The sequence below is a fragment of the Protopterus annectens genome, chromosome 11.part0 (genome assembly GCF_019279795.1).
Source record: "Protopterus annectens isolate FY-2018-M chromosome 11.part0, PAN1.0, whole genome shotgun sequence".
Classification (NCBI taxonomy): domain Eukaryota; kingdom Metazoa; phylum Chordata; order Ceratodontiformes; family Protopteridae; genus Protopterus; species Protopterus annectens.
Window position 1 is genome coordinate 1,211,161,059 of NC_056745.1, and position 20,000 is coordinate 1,211,181,058.

The following is a 20,000-nucleotide window of genomic DNA, read 5'->3' on the forward strand; positions in this document are numbered from 1 at the left end:
GGGCTGACAAGGATTAAAGTATTGCAGAATAAGGGAAATTTCACAGAACAAAAAGAACAGCAAATGCATAGCGCTCAAGAAGAAATAAGGGAGAATCTGGATAATATGCATGAGTTTGAAAAGATTGCAGTTAAGCAACTATTTTGATAACGCCAGAACACAAAAAACTTTTAGCACAACAACTTAGGCAACCAAATGTTGAAAAAGTTGTCACCAAACTTAGGGAACCTGTAACAAGAAAAATAACTGGAGATCCTTTAAAGGCTTTAGAGATATTCCAGGAATTTTATGAAAAATTGTATAGAGCAGTGAAATGTAGAAATCAAGAAAGAGTACAAATGAAAATATTTATGAAAGACTTCATTGTGCCAAGGTTAGAGGTAGACAAGACTCATTAACAGTTAAGATAGGAAATAATGAGATAAAAACAGTGATGTATAATCAGTCTTCAGGAAATTCTCCAGGAACAGATGGTATTCCTGGGGAAGCCTGTAAATTAGGATGGAAGACAGTGATAAAGATCTGGAAGATTTTAACAGTATTTTAAAAGGAGGGGAAGCAGCAACCTTTTATAAGAAAGCTGTGGTGGCTATGTTACCTAAAGTTGGCAAAGACCCTTCAGATCCAGCTTCATATAGACTCAGTTCAATTTTGTACCAGAATTATAAAGTGTGTATATCTATACTAGCTAAAATAATGGCAAAGGTGTTGCCAAAAATTGATAGATATGGATCAGTGTGGTTTGGTGGAGGGGAGGCAAACATTTAACAACATTAAAAGAACAATGATAATCCAAAGGGAAGTAGAGTATAAGAAAATACTTCTGGGTTTGGATCCTTCTCTCCATTTTTCTTAGTTACCAGTCTTTCTGTTGTGCTGTGTTTGTCTTCTGTTGTTGGTAGATCTTGATGCAGAGAAAACATTTAACAGAGCAAACTGGAATTTTATGAGTAGGGCATTGGAAGTGGAATTTTATGAATAGGGCATTGGAAACATTTGCATTCCCTGATACAATTATTTCTCAAAAGGAAATTATAGATGGGATTAAAGGAAGTAAGTCTAATAAAGCACCTGGAATAGATGGCTTAATTATCAAAATTCCCTTCTTCTATAATCTCTGTCCTACATAAAACCTTTCTTGAAGTTCAAACATTAGCAAATATTCCTCCTTCTTGGAGATATTCTCTAATTTCCCCTATATTAAAAGAGACTAAGGACCCTAATCATTTCAACTCATATAGACCAATTTCTTTGTTGAATAATGATTATAAACTATTTATGTCAATTATGGTCAATAGATTGAAAATACCCATATCTAAAATAATTAATGAAGACCAAACTGGTTTCATACATAACAGGCATGCACAGGATAATATTAAAAGAGTATTAACTCGGATAGAGTACCTCAATAGAGGAAACCATGAAGCATTGATAATAGGTCTAGATAGTCAAAAGGCCTTTGACTCCTTAAATTGGGGTTATTTATTTAAAGTCTTACAGTCATTTGATTTCCCCCCTTTTTATAACGACAGTAAATAAAATCTATGAAAATAATCTAGCGTATGTCAAATTAGGTCCCTTTACTTCCAAAGCAATCCAGATCACTAGAGGTACTAGACAAGGATGTCGCATGTCCCCTATCCTATTTGCTCTGGCCATAGAAATATTTGCCATCTTAATATGTAACAACCCAAAGATCAGAGGTATAAATATATATGACCAATATATTTCTAAAATAATGATGTTTGCTGATGATGTCTTACTTATCTTACCCAACACTAGGGAAGTGTTAGGTGAAGTGGATATAGTAACAACAAATTTCAAAAAATTCTCAGGACTCTCCTTCAACAAATCTAAATCAAAATATTTATTATCAAATAGAAAAGAACATACAGGTTCCAGTTAATCATATTATTGGAAACCAAGTTTCAGTTCTAGACTATTCAGGAATAGTCCTAGGCAAGAATATAGAGGAAACCTTACAGCTTAACTATGTTAAAGCTATTGACTTAATCAAGACATTAATAAGCAAATGGAATAATTTGTTTATAACATTTGATGATAGGTTACAACTGATAAAAATGGTTTTGTTACCTAAAATATTATATATAGCACAAGCCCTTATACTTCCACCAGGAAAGAAAATCCTTAAAGAAATCCTTAAAGAAATCACTTCATTTCTGATGAAATTCCTATGGTACCCCAAAATAAATAGAGTAGCATATTCTCATCATATCAGAAAATAGGAACAAGGGGGTTAAAATTCCCAGAGATTGAAACTTATATAAAGGCATCTGTAATTAAAATAGTGATGAATTGGATAAATCCTAGATACTCTTCCAATTGGAAACAGTTACACTCCATTATACTAATGAATGAAAATTGTTTTTCAAAGAATGCTTTGGTAACTGACAAAGATAACAGTTGTTTGAAAATGAACTACGTCCTGTCAGAATTATTACCTAAGCTATTATATATTGTACAGAAAAGTTTGTCATTAATAGCTGAGATTCCATTATACAGACAGCTATTTCACTGATGCTGGAATATTGATTACACAAAAACAACAAAAAAAATCAGTTAAAGAAAAGCAGTTGTAAAAACAAAACTTAGCTTTCTATTGCAAAAAGAGTCAGAAAAATACATTTTACTAGGGAGCTCCCCCCACACACCAAATGCGGAATCTCTGCCCTCACCCCTGTAACTTAAATTTATTAACTCCACAGTTGCACAATTCTGACCACAAATAAAATGCCACCAAAGAACACAAAGTCACTGTTATGCACCTTGACATATCCTGAGTTCGGTATTCAGTGAGTTTGATAGGGTGTGACAGAGAACATAGCTGTCAACAAACTCTTAATTTCACTCACTCCCAGAAAAAAATATACAGACAGTTTTATTTATCACCATATAAAAAGCATATTAATTAGGTTAATACAGTATTGCTATCATTTTTATGATCTGTTTACAATCCAAGAATGTCTATAAAAGTCATATTAGACTCTGGGAAAGAAGTGAGACAGGATTTTCAGACACTGAAATGTATGTACTAACCTCTGTTTTCAAAGTTTATTAGGTAAGTTTTTCATATGATACTGTTTGGAAATATATGCATATTGATACATGAAAATACATTTTTATGAAATGATAGTTTAGTAAGTTTTCTTTACCTCTGGACTAGGAATTTTGATAACTTCATTGTTTTAATAATATTACATTCAAGATAAGTTTTTCATTCTGTGTTTTCTTTTATGCCTGAAATGACCTTTTGTACATTTGCAAAGACTCCTAAGAGATGTCATGTTCTTTCATTTTTTTTGCATATGTAAAATAGCTTTCTTGAAATCTCAGTTATCTTAACCGCTAAATTAGCTTTATTATCTATAAAACTTAATGGAATAAACAACCCAAAGAAAAGGGCAGACTTGCCGCAATATCTAATGCTAACAAGGCACAAATTATATTTCTGCAAGAAACAGATTTTAAACAATTCTATAATTTAGTTTAGACTCCAAATAAATATACAGTGCTACCCCCATCTACCTTCAAAAGTAGACAATGGAGTCATGATACTTTGGAAAAATAATATCTAATACTTCAAGTTATGTACAGATATGAAGGCAAGAGTGGTTTAATTAGACTTTTAATCAGAATGTATAAAAAGGAGACTGGAATAGCTGAGAACAAATAAACAGTTCAGGCACAGTTGCCTCGTAAATATCAAAAAAGCTGATGGAATCAGTATATGGAAACACAATCCAAGTGGCAGGCAAATCCTCTTTTTGTAGAATGAAAATTCCAAAATGCAAGCATAAAATCCTTTTAATATAATAAAACAATGGCAAGCGCTTTCACCTAATAGGCTTCCTCAGGCCATTTACAAACATATGGTGGAAAAGCCATATTTATAGGTTTATTTCCATGACATCACTTCCTCTCAACATAAAATATAAAATATAAGATATATGTCTGTATTCTTGCAAAAAGCAATATGTAATATAGGACATGATGTGCTATCAAGAAATACACCCAACTCATGTTTACCACAAGCACATACTGTACAAAAAATATAGCCCTAATAAAGTGATATTTCTTAAGCATCAGCCATATTACAAATCTAAAATACACGCACAAAAAACTAATTAAAATTGAATAAAAATAAAAGCTATATAATAGCTCATAACAACTATACTAATTTCCTAAGTCCTTTGCCTTTCAAAATAGGTCTGATGGGAACTCTGTCATTTAGTCCAGGCGGACGGTCGGCTCTCAGCCTAATAATCCATTTTGTCTCATTTTGTTCCGTTTTATTCCATATATCACCCCTTCTGATGGTGGGATGATAGACCTGGACTACTAAAAACTGAAATTGATGTTCTATAGATGTTTCAAGAACATGTTTAGATAGGGCATTCTTATCAAATTTCACTCTTATACTGTACAGATGTTCCCTAACTCTATCTCTTAACTGTCTATCGGTCTTACCCACGTAAAACGCAGGACACATACCGCAGGTTCCCAGATAGACTACATGTTGAGAGTTACAACTGGTCTTAGGTGAAAAATTATACTGTTGTTGTGTGACAGGATGTATAAAAGTAACGGTACTGTTTATGTAATTACAAAAATTACATTTCTGACATGGTCTAGTAATATTACTATTAACACTAACATTCACATAAGATCTCGATTCAATACCACCATAGTTACATAACATCCTATATAAATTCATTCTATTCTTATATATAAACTTAGGAGCATTTCCTACTACCTTACAAATATCAGGATCTACTTTTAAGATATCCCAAAACTTCATCACACTGGTTATCATTACTCAATACCTGAGTATCCTGTTTCCTATTTGCATAATATGGGGAAGCTCTACCTTCCCTAAGTAGATCGGCAGAAACAATACATTGATTAATTTCCTCAGGATCATATGATCTCTCTGTCAAATGCTGTCTCAATCTGACAATACATGACAACCTAATCATCTGTCCCTCGGCCACGTTCTTCTTAATGTAATAGGGATGACAACTGTCAAAATGTAAAAACGAATTACTATAGGTTTTCTTCCTATAAATGTTGGATTCTATTGCACCATCTTTGATATATAAACGTAAATCCAAATAATCTATCATCTTGTCATCAACGTTGTGTGTAAATCTCAAAAATGAAGTGGTGTTGTTAACAACGTTAATGACAAGATGATAGATTATTTGGATTTACGTTTACGTGCAGTGTATTTATTTATGAGCCTGATACTGCTTTCATTGCATCATTGGCACCTGCCATTCATGGACTCTGACAGTTTACATCTGGAGCATCTCTTTCCTTCACCCCACAGTAGTTACAGCTATGCATATTCGGGTTCGTATTAGAACGACAAAAAATTAAAATCCCGAACACTCAGATGATCGAAAACGCGAGTAATCAAAATCAATATTGTGAGGTCATGGGACAGTAAAGATGGGAAAATTTGCCCTTTTCTCACTGTAGTGCGATCTCGGAGTTGGAATATATTTTTAAGGGGTGGGTGTGGGGGGTGCAGCCCCCCCACAATAGTGATTTCGATTACCTGAGTTTTCACTCATCCGAGCATTTGAGATTTTAATTTTTCGTTGTTTTACTATAGACCCTGCATATTCAGTATAAGATTTAATTAAAATGTCTTTAAATCAAAATGAAACTTATGAACATAGTAAATAGCCTTTGATAATGTATGAAATTAACTATATACTATTAAACAGTGTAAAATCATACATTACTTCTTAGGTGTATATAAAATATATAAATGTTTACAGAACAGATATAAACTTTAGTTGAAAAAGGAAGTGTCATATGGAGTGTATGTTTGCTGCACAGTTTTGTTCTGAGCTCATGCTCTGTCTTTCTTGAAGAATTGCTGGTCTTGCCAGATACCCTGGTCTCCTCCTGAGGTTGTACAGACTGCCATTGGTTCACTTGGTACTACCCTTACCAACACTGACCTGTGCTCAATTAATTTTTCCTAGGCATCCTTTCTGGCAGTTTTGACTAGCTTCCAAACTCAAATCATTAGAGGTATACATGGACATCTTGCATGTGTGCCAGTAGGCTGTCACATAGCTATGAGGTTTGTTACATTTTTTGTTTAAATGTTCATCTCTTCACTTCATAGGTAAGCAGGCACGTGTGTTGCATTTGAAAATAACATCCTAAATGGAAATGTGTTAACAGTTAAAAAAAAATAAGTCTGTTTTTTCAAAAGTGGAAGACTAATTTTGTCAAATGAATATATTCCTGTTTTTTAATTCTCAGTTGTTTATGCTTATTGAGGGTCTAAGTTTGTATAATGGGACGCTTTTCAAAAGTATCCATGTTTGGAAAAATTTTAGTAGAATTTGTTTTATTCCTGTTTCTCATTCTGGTAGTGACAAATAACAGCATTGTAATCCATTTCAACATGTTACTGTCATCTCTGTAATATTTTACAGCTCCATTGCACCACTGAAGTATTGCTGTGACTACCGCCCTTATTTTACCATCCATGACAGTGAATTCCGAGAATATACAACACGTACACAGGCACCGTAAGTACTGTAACTAGTGCTGTGTTTGTGGTTAATGTGCATCTATGTTTAATCCAGGTCTAATTTTCTTTTCTTTGTTTAGAGTGCGTGTGTGCAGGCACATTTTTGCATTAAGGAAAGAGTAGTCAAGAATGTAACTTTGGTGAAAAATTATGTTTCTTTATCTTGACTACATATACTCATATCTAAGTATCTCATATCAGCTGCACTGCACAATGCTGTAGTCTGTACCCAGAAGCTGGGCTGAAAGCTACTAGGCTTGAAATAAGATAATTAGAGAGCGAAGCAATGTAGTAATATTACATAGTAAAAATTTAAAACATAGAATTATATATCTTTTTTTCTTGATCTTAACAGTTAACTGAAGGAAGAAAAGGAAACATGTTTTTTGCTGTTTTTTCCTCCTTTATGTTTTCACAGATGAGTGTAAAGTAGTATTTTGAGTCTAGTTTCAATATATAGTTAGTGTTGTAATTCTACTAGGTTTTCAGAGCCAACACTGATATACCTGTTTCAGTTTTCTTGAATTTTGGAATGACCTGACTTGCAGCAAAGTTGTTTCTACAACACTAATGTGTTTGAGATCCTGTAATATATGGGTTATGCAAACTTAATCCTTATTAATATGTGGCCTGACTTTTTTCGGGGGAAAAGGTGAGTTATTTGGTTATTTATGTTAAGTAGTGCATGGAGAAGCATTCAGCTATGTGTTTATTGATCCTACGTCGAAATGAGAGAAGCAATCCAATGAGTTTCTGCTTGTCGATTTTAGTGCCATTGAACATATTGTACTTTGGGATCATTAGAAATTTGGAGGGATTCACTAATGTTGTACTGAGTTGGCTTAAGTCATATTTCTTTCGTACAGTTTCGTATGTGGTAGAGTGTCAGTTTCTTGTGCTGTGCGGATGACACTCTGCTAAACATATAATTGCTTTTCATTTTATTTTATTTTGACATTTGTTTACTGGGAGAGTCCGACTGGGTGGGTGCCAATTTTCAACAGAGGCCTGGGGAGAAAAGCTCCAGAGACCATTAGCATGTTATATTAGCTTACATTAGCTGATTACAGAGCAACAGTGAACATTTTCAGATATAAGAAACAGTATACGATAATCGACAGCATATTATTTATACATATATTAGATGAAACATACTTGCACATTAATTACAGAAATTACATATTACTAGGGAGACTGTATACATGAGATAAGTGTCTTTACAATTTTAAGATTCAGATCAGTATGATTCTGCTTGATAGTTAAATATTTTTTTTATTATAATGTACTTAGTATATATATATCTTAAAGTATACGGTTGAGAGAGGATAGGAATTACAGGAGAGGGAAAGTAGGAGATCGAAACGTATGTGTTTATTGGTAAAGTGTGGGGTATGGATATGGAAGAAGCGAAAGGGAGAAAGAAAGTTAGGGGACTGTATAGTGATAGTAGAGTGAGGTATAGGTAAGAGAAGCATGACGTCATCAGTTGTATAAAATGTAAAATATAATAGCAAGAGGGAGGGTAATTCTGCTACAGTTTTAGATTGACGGAGCAATATGATTAACCTGGGGCAGAACATGAGCAGAGTCATGTATTTTTTAAATAGCTTTTAAGAGAGTGTGTGAAGGATTTGAGGGTTGTGTCTGTCCTGAAAGATTTGGGCATAGTGTTCCATAATTTAGCTATGCAGTGAGAATACAGAGAATGCCCTGCTGATTTAATTGGTTTATGGACATGAGTTGAACTTAGTTATTTGATCGCTGGGGCTGCTTAGGGGAATGTTTTTGTAGTATACAACTTAAGGCTGAGCAGGTGTTTGGGAAATTAATGATTTTATGTATGGTGATTAGCTGAATATATTTTATGTAGCTGGGTAGTTCTAGCCAGTTGAGTGTTTACAGTGCAGTGCAGTGGTGGGTACAGTAGTGAGAATTTGATGCAGATCTGGCTGTTTAGTTGTGACATTATTTAAGCTATTGAGTAAGTGTGATTAGAAGATTGCTGAAGATGGAGGCTCCATAAAGAAGAGAAGGCAGAAGATAACTGTTTGCAAGGGTTTGTCTGCATGTGGAAGTGAGGAAGTTTTTAGCTCTGAAGAATAAGCCTAGTTTTTGGTGTGTTTTTTTTTTTTATACCATTTTGTGTGTGTAAATCAAATTTAAGTTTTTTGTCTGTGGCCATGCCTAATAGTTTTGTATTGATTACCACTTCTGTAGTGGTATTACTGAGGGAGTACATTTAAAGTTGTGTTTTTCATGAGACAGAGATTTAGGATAGAAAAGTAAAAGTTTGGTTTTCTTTGGGTTAAGATGGGTTGTCAACATCTCATGACAGTGATGCTGCCATGATATGAAATTCCTGAGAACAGTTGAGGATTGGAAGCTAGCATTCTCATTAAGGTGAAATCTTGCCATATCAAGAGTCTGATGTTGCTGTTTGGATGCATGCCAACAATGTTTTGTGAGGAAGTTTGAAAAAAGCATTTAAAACACATAATAGAACATTTGAATACTGTTGAAAGTATCAATATTACAAATGTTCCAGGTACCCATAATTGTGAAACGAGAGAGTTTTTAAAATTCTATGTAGTTTCCCAAAGTAACAGAACTGGGGACTAAGATAACAAATCATTAGAAGAGCAAAAGTGGCAGTTGCATTTGGCTGCCACAAGAAGCCGCAGTTTAAATACAAAAGTGAGTGTAGAGTTTGTGTAAGTTGATTGTGCTGTTTACCGCTTCATTGTGCTGTTTACCGCTTCATGTGTGTGTTGATAGTGTGAGCTGCCGTATCCCATTCAAGCCTCCTACACTTGAAAGGCAAACCATGCAGAGAAATTAATTTTCAGTGTAACTTATTTGCAGTACTGAATTTGTAGAATTCAGTGCTGCAGTTAAACATTTTTGTATGCAAATTATATTTTAACCTAATAATTAAGGCACAATGCTGCTTTACTTGTTGAGTTTAACCATTTTTCTCACATTTAAATTTCTTTGACACTGAATGTATTTGAAATGCTGTCTAATCTGCCAGCGGACAGGAATGTGGTACTCGTTAACTGATGACTGGCAGATGTTAATGAGTTAAGCAGTGATGTCATACCTACATTCCCCTAAATTTCTTTACTTTTAGCCATTGTACAATGCAACTTTTTTATTTTATACATAGATTTAGTGTAGTATATGTTTGCTGTATTTACATTAATTGCTGGTGACAGATATTGGTCACTGTTCTACTCTGCAGTATTACTATATTGCCAGGTCTACATTTTAGGTAGTCGTGTTACAGGTCTGCTTGTTTAGAACTGTGGACTCCTAGTGTTGCATTAGATATTTTTAGAAACCAGTTGGAATGCAAACAGTTTGGCACAATGGTTAAGGTCCTCATCTCATTGACACAAGATACAGTGTTTGATTCTGACCTCGGGATTCTGTTTAGGCTTAAAAAGGGCCCTTCGGGGCAGCTAGCCTAATATTCACCTATGAACCTATGAAAGGTAAGAGCAGAGTGCATGAATCTGAGGAAGAAGGAGAAGAGGGTTGAAAGTTTATTCCTTTTCATATCACTTTTTTATTGTGGTTTTAGTGCTAGTTTATAAATTTACACTGAGTTTTTCTTGCATGTTTTTATTTAATTTATTTATTTGTTTATTTATGTATTTGTTTCCAGTTTGATGACCGGGGAGGTCCACTGGGCTCAAGGAGCCCGTTTTCAGTGGAGGCCTGGGGAGAAAAGCTCCATAATACACAGTAAAAATAGGCAAAAAAGTAATATTATATAGTAAAACGTAGTAGAGTGCAATCAAAAAATAGTGGAACATGCATTACATAGATACATATATATTAGAATAGGGACAAGTTGTACAGCGTATTAGTTGCAGTGATGTGCAAGGTTATACATAACAGTTGTAATACATTTGGATGTAGTTATTCATTTGAATGTAGTTATAGACTGATATTTCTAAATACAATTTGCATTGAGGGAGTGAGTATAGAATTGAGACAGACAGTTAAGAACTAGAAAAGGTAGGGTCCATACATCACGAAATAGGATGTGAGGTGTTAATTTTTTTAGTTAAGTAGCATCAAACTTTATGAGTTGCTAGTAGAGAGAATCACCCCCAGATAGGGGAAAGAGAGGACAGTTAATACACTATTTACAATATATGCATTTAAGATATCGATGTTACATTGTTATATTCAGAGTGAGGTTACTGTTTTAGGTAATCAGTATGGAGTAGATTAGCTTGTAGTAGGGACATTTGCAGGCTAGGTGGGTTGAGTGCAATTGCATTTCCAGTTTTGGGTGAGGCGGAAATGGAGCTGAGTTTTGAAGTTTTCAAAGTTTTCTGAAGTTGTAAGAGAGGGAGGGAGAGAATTTCATATTTTTGCTAGGGAAAATGATAGGAGAAGTTGACCAGCAGGATGGTTTGGTTTGTATACAGAAAGTATATTCTAGAATGTTTCATAGTTTCATAGTATAGTACTAGGCTATCTGCCCTGGGGCATTTGTAAGCCTAGCCATAGTGATGTGGCTTTTGCCACCCCATGAAATGGTACAAAAATGTACAGAATAAATCTAGAATACTGTGCCTCTGTCTAGTAGTGACCCAATGAAGGTCCCCTTATATAATAGAATTAGTTTACTGTGCCCCTGTGTAGCAGTGACACAGATGTGACCCCTGGGGTAAACTTTCGATCTCCCATCCACTCATCAAGATTTCTCTTGAAGAGAGTCAGTGAGAGGCTCTGCCTAATACGAACTGGGATCCTGTTCCAAAGCATGCCTCTGGGTTATGAATCTATCCCTCCAGCATGTCCTATTCATACTTGTGCCGAGGTTTAAGTCTTTAGCTCTCGTGGTCCTGATGGATTTGGATTTTTTGAGGTGGAGCATGTCCATCAAATCCTGATTGGACATGGCCTTGTACGTCAGGCAGAGATCACCTCTGAGCAGGCGGTATGCTACTGAATAGAGCTGAAGTTTCTTTAGTCTGGCAGAATAAGACATATGTTGGAGACCCTTGATCCTTTTGGTGAGGTACTTTTGTGGTCTCTCCAGCTGTTGCAAGTGCCGGGTGAGGTACATACCAAATGGGGCATTGTACTCAATCATGGGTCTGTTGAGGGAGGAATATAGGGGTACAATGACATCCTTGGATCTGGATGTGAATCCCTTCATGATGAGGTGTGCAAGGTAGAATGTTTTTCTAACCACTTTGGCAACATGGGTGTCAAATGAGAGGTCGCTGTCTACATGGGTCCCTAGGTCTCTGATTACTTTTTCCATACTCAGTGGGTTGCTGTCTATGTGATTATTTGTGGGTACTTTGTTTTTTCCAAACGGGATGACTATACATTTTTTGGCATTTAGTTTAAGGCCGTGACTATGGCACCAGTTGTCCATTTCAGTGAGGCCTTTTTGTAGGATGTGTGTGTCTGCTGGTGTATCGACTATGGCGCCTAGTTTGCAGTCATCTGCGAACTTTGTCAGCCACAGCCCTCCCATGTTTGCTTTAACATCTGAGAAATAAATGCCGAACAAGAGGGGTCCCAGGAGAGATCCCTGTGGGACACCACTTGTGACTGGCTTTGAGTCTGACATTGCTCCAGCAATTTTAACTTTATGGGTTCTGTCCTTGTGTCTTAGTGTTTTGTGGGAGAAACATCATTTTTGAATCCCATAGCCTTTTCTGGTGGGTTTCAAACTGTTTTGTCTCACTGAATTTTTTTTTTTTTTTTTTAGTGATTTGTACTTGTATGCAAGCAGTATATTGATTTAATCACCAGGTGTCTTTTATGCACAAGTAGTCCTCAGCACTGTGGATCTGCTGATGCCTGCACACTGACATTTCTCTAGTAGCACATTTAATTCAGGATTTAGCTCTACTGTTTGATAAGCTGTCCCTCCATTGCCAGCTCATTGAGTAATTGTAAAACAACATAAGGGCAAGCTGCAAGTAATAATTAGTGTATGTCAGTTGTCTAGACACCAGAGGTTTCATCTGTCAGCTTGACATTCATATGTCAGTCATTGTGACCAGCCCTAAAGATTGGAACTATGAAATTAAAACTTAAAAATAAAAAAAAAAAACTTCTTGTCCACTGTAATGAGGTGAGGTAGTGCCAGCTATGCAAGAGAGAGTAGGGCAGTGCATGTGCAACGTATGCCAGCATAACTAGCTGGAATTTTGTAAGTGTTTCTATGTCATTTGAATATCAAACTGATTTGTACAGATGCTTCTGTAAAGAATTTAGTTATAAAGTTGCTTGAATTAAAAATGTATCAACAGTGGGTCCTGCTGGACTGAAAAGAAGTATACATGTATGTCAGACTGTATTGTCACTGAAGAAATGTATATATGTTAACAGATGATGCTGGAAGGGAAGGGGTTAAGCTCAGCCCAACTACCCTTAAGAAAAATAGTCTGAAATTACATGATTTGGTTTAGGCCATAAAGATTTTATCTCACAGGCCTGAATGCAGCCAGAGACGCAATGTCTGGGCTGGAATTCTGCTCTTATTGTCCTTACTAGTGAACTAATTGCTACCCTGGGGTGTCAGAGATTGGCTAGTTAGTCTCTGCAGGAAGGATGAAAGGGTTGGAATTGTTTTACACTCTCCAGATGCTGTAATAAGCTTTAACAAATTCTAGGTGTATATCATTATACATCGATGCCAGATCCTGGCTCAAGTTTCTAGTGAGGGGATAGTGTGGGAACCACAGAGTCAGGTGATCAGATGTGATGTCATTCTGTAGCCAGACCTGAAATTGTATTTAGATACTAGTGAGAAATGTGACACTCAGCCCTCTGTTTTGGATCTGATAAGACTACTCACCCATTTCATCTTGCCTTGCTTTAGTAAGTAACTTAGCTAGGGAAAATTAATTATTCAGTCAGTTTGGAAAACACAGTGAGATTAGCTAAAAGTATTGTTTTTCTGTATCTGTCTGAGTTTTTCATCTGTGTTATATTTGTATATTTCCTGTGAATTGAAACTCTGATGTTTATTGTAAATAGATAGTATTCTCATGTTATTTTTATTATTTTTGTATTTATTATTAAATATATCTAAACCTTTCATTGTGGCTGGTCTTTTAAAAATATTTTAGCCCTTAAGAGTACTTGCATTTATTTAATGGCACTGTACCATCACGGTCCTGAATTGCCGATTGGTTAACCCTACCATTTGTGTAAGTATTAATTTTAATAAGAGTAAATGGGTACCCTGGTAAAAGCCTTAAACGTAGCTAGCTGGTGGCAGTGAATCTACCTTATAGTGTGGGTGGAGGTGAAATAATGGATAAATCTGTGCCAGCTTTTCCCATGTGTGTGTGTGTGTGTGTGTGTGTGTGTGTGTGTGTGTGTGTGTGTGTGATAAATCAAATCTCAAAGAGTGTGTGTCAGCTACTTGGAACAGGGACACACAGGACTGATTTCTGCAGAGAGAAAGGTGGAGTCTTATTTGGGGCCTGAAGAGGAAGTCCAGTCCCAGGGCTGGAGAGTGCTCCGTGTGTGCTCTTAAGGGAAATTGTGCTTGGTGCAGAGTGCTGCATCTGGAACTGTGTGTATCTATTTTTGTTGTAAGTGAACGTTCCCAACTGGTGTCAGTGGTGAGGATTAAGACTCCTTGATTACTGGCCCAAAGGAGGGATGTCACATCCACCTGTACAGTTTGACAGCCACATCCAGTACGTTGTGTCATTATGTACATTCTTCCACAAACTGCAGTTGTTCATCTAAAAGAAAAAAACAAAAAAAAAAACTTCATCCACCCATTATGGTTCACCCATCCAGTAAGCTGCTCGTTGCCACAGTTAGACATGGATCACATCAGTAAAGAGCAGCATACAGAAGTTGTCCATTTCTGTGAATGGTGTACAAGTATGCATAGTACACAGTGGTATCCTATGCACACTGGTTCCACAGATGGGGGAACCACTGTGTAGCATGAATATACTACATGCAGCAGCTGGTAACAGCAGCTTAGTCAGGTGTAATATATGCATATGCAGCTAGTAACAGCAACTCAGTAAGGTATAGTATATGCAAGTAGCTAAGTGTACTTAGTAATGTATACTGTACCTTACCAAACTGCTTTTCCAGTTGTTCTGTGCTCCACACGCATATGAGTGATTCACAAAGATGTTTTACTAATATTATCAGTAGTGAGGGGATCTGGTGCTGTGCAAGGTCCCATTGATGGAAACTCAGCTGCATCACTCTGTGTATGTGTGTGTGTGTGTGTGTGTGTGTGTGTGTGTGGGGGGGTAAGGAATGCCTGCAAAAGGGAAACTCGATTTGCAGTAGGGTTTCCTGACATGCAAAATATTTTAGTACAACACTAATGTACTGTTCATCTATGTTTGCTGAGCAATGTACCTGCAGGGAAGAGGATTTCTGAGCTGACAGATGCAACATTATTTGCATGTGGTTGCAGTCCAACATCACTCCAACAGGATGAGACCATATGCACATAGTGTTGTATTTGCAAAACATGTTAAATCAGGGAGGGTGGCACAGTTATTTGAATGTGCACTCCTTACACCGAGTACTATGGCTTTACAGTGGGCTAAGACTGTGTACAGTGGTTTACCACCTTGGTTTTTTATGAATCACATAGCACATAGGGGTCTTGCATTGCTATACACAATATTTATTAGTAGCATCTTGTGTGAAGTCTTCTTGTAAGACAGAATTGCACAGTGATACATCAGATATCAAGTTCCAAACCTCAAGGTGAGAGCATTCTGAAAGCTATGTCCCAAAATATTACCAAGTGCCAAGTGCCAAAATTGCAAGTCTTCATTTTATCTTGTGAACCTTTTTTCTTTGCTTTGCTGCAGTTCAACATTTTTGCATCAGATTTGAAAAATGTCATGTGCAGAACAATGCCTTGTGACTATTTTACTGTCCTTGAACATTTTCATTCCAGAAGGAGAATTCAGCCAGAGCACCGGAAAAATATGTTGTGACCACAGAAAGAACCATTTGAGATGAAGTTTCACAAATCACTTCAAATTTTAAGATTTAGATCACTAAAGTAAATAGTATGAATCATTGTAACTACCAAATTGATGAAATTGTGTTTACTTTGGCAAACATTTCATTGTGACTTTACTGAAGCTCAACATTTTTTGCAGAGAAGTTTAAAGTGCCACATGTGGGACATTCTTTACGGTTTTGATAATTTATATCCCAGAAAGTGATTTCAGAAAGGAAACAAAGGTATCCAACAATTGTAAATTCTCTTTTTGAGACAGAAATAGCACAGTGACTACTCAGACTTAATATGAATATGTTACTCATGGGTTTGCCCCAAATTCTCTATGTCATCCTCCCAGGCACCTGTCAAGCTAATGTAAATAATTGTTTATTGCCTAGTATTTGCGCTACGTCTCAAATCCTAAATTCACGTTCACTGATTCTTATCCAGGGTAACACCCCACCTCCCAAATTCTTTATCGTTGTTCATTGCAAAGTGTCACCTACATCCTAAATTCATGCTCAGTGTCTGTTCAAGGTCATACCTTTACATCTTGAATTTGTTCTCATTAGTTGTTTTTCAATGCTGTTTGTCCAGGTTCACCTCCCTTTTTGTCCTAAAGATTTGTTTTTAATGCTTCCATTGCTCACAGTCACCCTATTCACCACTTTGATCCATGTTCTTTGATATTCCTTTAATGTGTGAGATGCTAGTCCATGGTGGTGCCTCACAACACCAGGGTCTGTTGTTCTTGATCTTCAGTTAGTCTTTGTGGGTTTTCAGTTCTTTCTCTATCCTTGTAGGTTACTTTCAAGAATTCTAGTTTCTTTCCATCTCCTGCTATTTGACGGCAAGTGAGGTTTTCAAAGTGCATGTAAATGTGGTAGTCTCTAGATATGTCCAATGCAAAGGAGGCCCATATGTGTCCTGGTGTACTTCCCTGAATAAAATTTTGTGTAGTACAGTGATTCTTAGATGACCACACTATGAAAGATCATAGTAGAGCAGTGCCAAAAGTACTTAAGTAGATATGGCTATTAACAGCCTACACCCGTTATAATCTAGAGGACTATCTGATAAGGGAAACCAAGTGGATCAGTGTGGCATGGACAACTGTAGCTCTGTTGTACTAACTTAGCCATGGTAAGATAGCTGACCGAGTAACCGAGTAAGTAGTTCTGTGCTGAGAGAGATAGATAATGAATGTGAGCATGTGGTGTGTGTGTGTGTGTGTGTTATATATATATATATATATATATATATATATATATATATATGTGTGTGTGTGTGTGTGCGTGCGCGTGCATGCACACATATACATGTATACATTCATAATGCTAAAAGGAGGAGGATATAAGATGTGTGTGTGTGTGCGTGCGCGTGCATGCACACATATACATGTATACATTCATAAAGCTAAAAGGAGGAGGATATAAGATGTGGAATTTATCTTTAAGTGCTAATGATGTACTTGCAGGATACTGTATGTTATGTGGTACAATGTGTTCAGTATGAGTCAAGATTCCATAGAAGTTGGGGACAACACCAGTGGCTCTACTCGACAGAGGCACTGGGAACTAAGGTCGGGTGGTACTGTGCCAGGGTAATCCTGTGGCTAAGCTTGTAAAGGCCCCAGGGCCATTAGCCTAGTACACATCTATGCATATATTTTCTTTGTGGTATTAACTAATCAGCCAGACACCATATATTGAGCTTCTAGCAGTTTCAAAGCCGAACTATATTATATATATATATATATATATATATATATATATATATATATATATATATATATATATATATATGTACACCAAACAGCAGACCTACTTTTGTTTATACTAGTGCAAAAAGTCATGCCTCCAACTAAGCCCACAAGCAGGTCACTTAAAACCGTGGAAGGCTAAGCTCTGCTTCTTCACATTCAAGTTAACAAATACCTGCATAAGTCATTAAGTGGGCTTAGCTAAGAGGCAGAAAAAGCCCTTTGATGTGCATGTCTCTCTGGTTCTGGGCCCCCTTCCCTTTTGTCCCCAGGCAGTATCTTTGATAAAGGTTTGACAAATGTGATTATAATCTCCCTCACTGCTACCAATTAATGTGAAATTCAGGAGCTTTGATTTCATGAACCACATTGCTAACCACCAAATTTTATTCAAGGGGTAATTGGCCTTAAAAGCCAATGGCAAATGCACACTGATGTTTTGGATAATGGCCAGGCTATGCCACAGCTAGATGCACTTTACACAGCTGCAGATTTATGTTATAATCACAGACCCCCCCCCCAGGATTGCACTTACTCAAACTGTGCCTAGTGCCTTCAGTAATTAAAACATCTCGAAGATGATTTTTCAAACAGACAAGCAAATAGACACACACACACACACACACACACACACACACACACACACACACACACACACACACACACACACACACACACACACACACACACTATTTCCAGGAAAGGGTCAATGATACATCACTAACTGCCCCTTCATTAGTTTTCTGGTGATGCTGCCAGGAGCCAGACAGTTCTAGCACACCAAGAGCTCAGTTCCTGTGTATTCTTAAAACAATCCGCCCTGTATGTACTTGTATTGAAGCCAGAGCCTGAGCAGTAACTATTCAAAGGTTGGAAGCCAGTGACTGTGTTTACACTAGATCAATGCTCTTATTCTTAGGCTAGTAAATAAACCGCCAGCCGTACACATTACAAATATCACTGTTATTCCAAGATTCTGAAAGATGTGTCAGGAATGCTATATATTCAAAATGAATTTTTATGGAATTAAAACAAAAAAAAAGCCTTGGTGCCTTTGATATTTTGCCTTCTATAGTGGTTTTACAAAACCATAAAGCATTTCAAATATGCAGCATGTATGCAGTCATGAATTAACGTGATTTTAAAATGCAACATAAACCTAATTAATTCTTTTTTATAACCCTTCAAATTAATCAGTCATTTGACAGACATTTTTTTTCTTGCATTATACCCACTAAAAATGATTTACAAGTCTAAAGTATAAAGTTTACAAAATGAAGTCAGAATATGACTAACACAATAACTAACTCTCCTCTGCAAATTTTAGGCATTCTAGTGGAAGATTATCTGCAGATACAGAGCAAGGTTTGAGCTTAAGTAACAGTTGTTTTCTATAACTCAATAGGGACAGGTTAAATGGAGAAGACAGTGGAGTTATGGGAGGAGTCCGATGTAAGTGAAGTGGAGAAAGGGAAGTAAGATGAAAGCTGAGAAGGTGACAGGTTGGGTGTATTGTGAGGGTAGGAGGGTCTAACTACTGGTTTTAGAGCATGGACTTGGTTCTTTTTGGTGCATGGGTTGAGTAGGGGTAAAATGGCAGAAATTAATTTTTGGGTTGTTTTTGTGGCTGTCACGTTTTTTTTTTGCCAGCTGTACCAAGTTTTGTCTGTTCTTCATCAGGAGTTTGCTTGATTTAGCGAGCCGTGTGGCATGGTTAGTTTTAATTCTATTAGTGCACTGTGGGGTTTGGCTATTAAGGATTTTTTTAAAATACTGTATTAAAAATGATCTACTGCTTCATTAAGGGATAGCGTTTTTTAAGTTAATTAATGACTGTTGGTTACATTTTGTGAAATTACAGGAAATTATTAATTTATGTTTATTGGTAAGTTGAGAGTTCTATGAGCAAGGGCTGGTAAATGGTCACTGAGGTTATCCGGGAGTATAACTCCTACAGTAAAAGTATTTGGGTTGGAAACCAGAATCCAGTTTAGGATGGATTGCTGGTTATTAATTTGATTGTCTGGTTATTGTATGAACCCAAATAGAAAGTGTCTGCCAGTCTATATTCACATCTCCAAGGATCACTGTTTCATTTGAAATTGTTTCTTTAATCCAGGTTAGTATTTCTTCAAGTACAGGAATGTTATTTCCTGTGGGGGTATGAAGTACAGTGATTCACAAGTTTTTTGAATCATTTAATTTTAAGTATAAGATAAGCACTTTGGCATGGCAAATTTTGGGATGGCATTTGAATACGGGGTTATTGTAAAGGCACTAGGGGAAATTAGGACTATTCCACCAAATTTCTTGTGAATCATATCAGGGGTATGGTGTGTTATCCAGGCATGTAAATATGCAACATTATTACATATGCTTCTGAAGTTTACAGTGACTAGGTTGTTGGGTAGAATATGATTTGGACTTTGGAAGGGACTTGGGATTTGGTGTATGTCACCATACTGATTGAAAGGAAAATGTTCTATTTCTAATGGATGTTTTTGCATTGATGGATGCAAATTTTAATTTTTGGGTTAGGATAGTTACTGGCCTATTGGAAATAGGCTGGAGGAGCTGTCAGAAAAGATATTGGTGAAATAATTGTATTTGCAGGAGGAGGTAACGTTAGAGGTTTGTTTTTCAAAGCTTAAGGTTGGTGAAGATGTGGTATAAGG

General features: G+C 36.5%; 1 protein-coding gene across 1 annotated transcript in view; it reads left to right on the forward strand.

The window, feature by feature from the left end:
- The window catches only part of DENND6B (DENN domain containing 6B), a 1,114,433-nt gene that overhangs the window by 882,683 nt on the left and 211,750 nt on the right, over positions 1-20,000 (forward strand). The window contains exon 11 of the mRNA XM_044088568.1: positions 6,480-6,575. Coding sequence (XP_043944503.1) covers positions 6,480-6,575 — 96 coding nt within the window. The remainder of the gene's footprint in view (positions 1-6,479; positions 6,576-20,000) is intronic.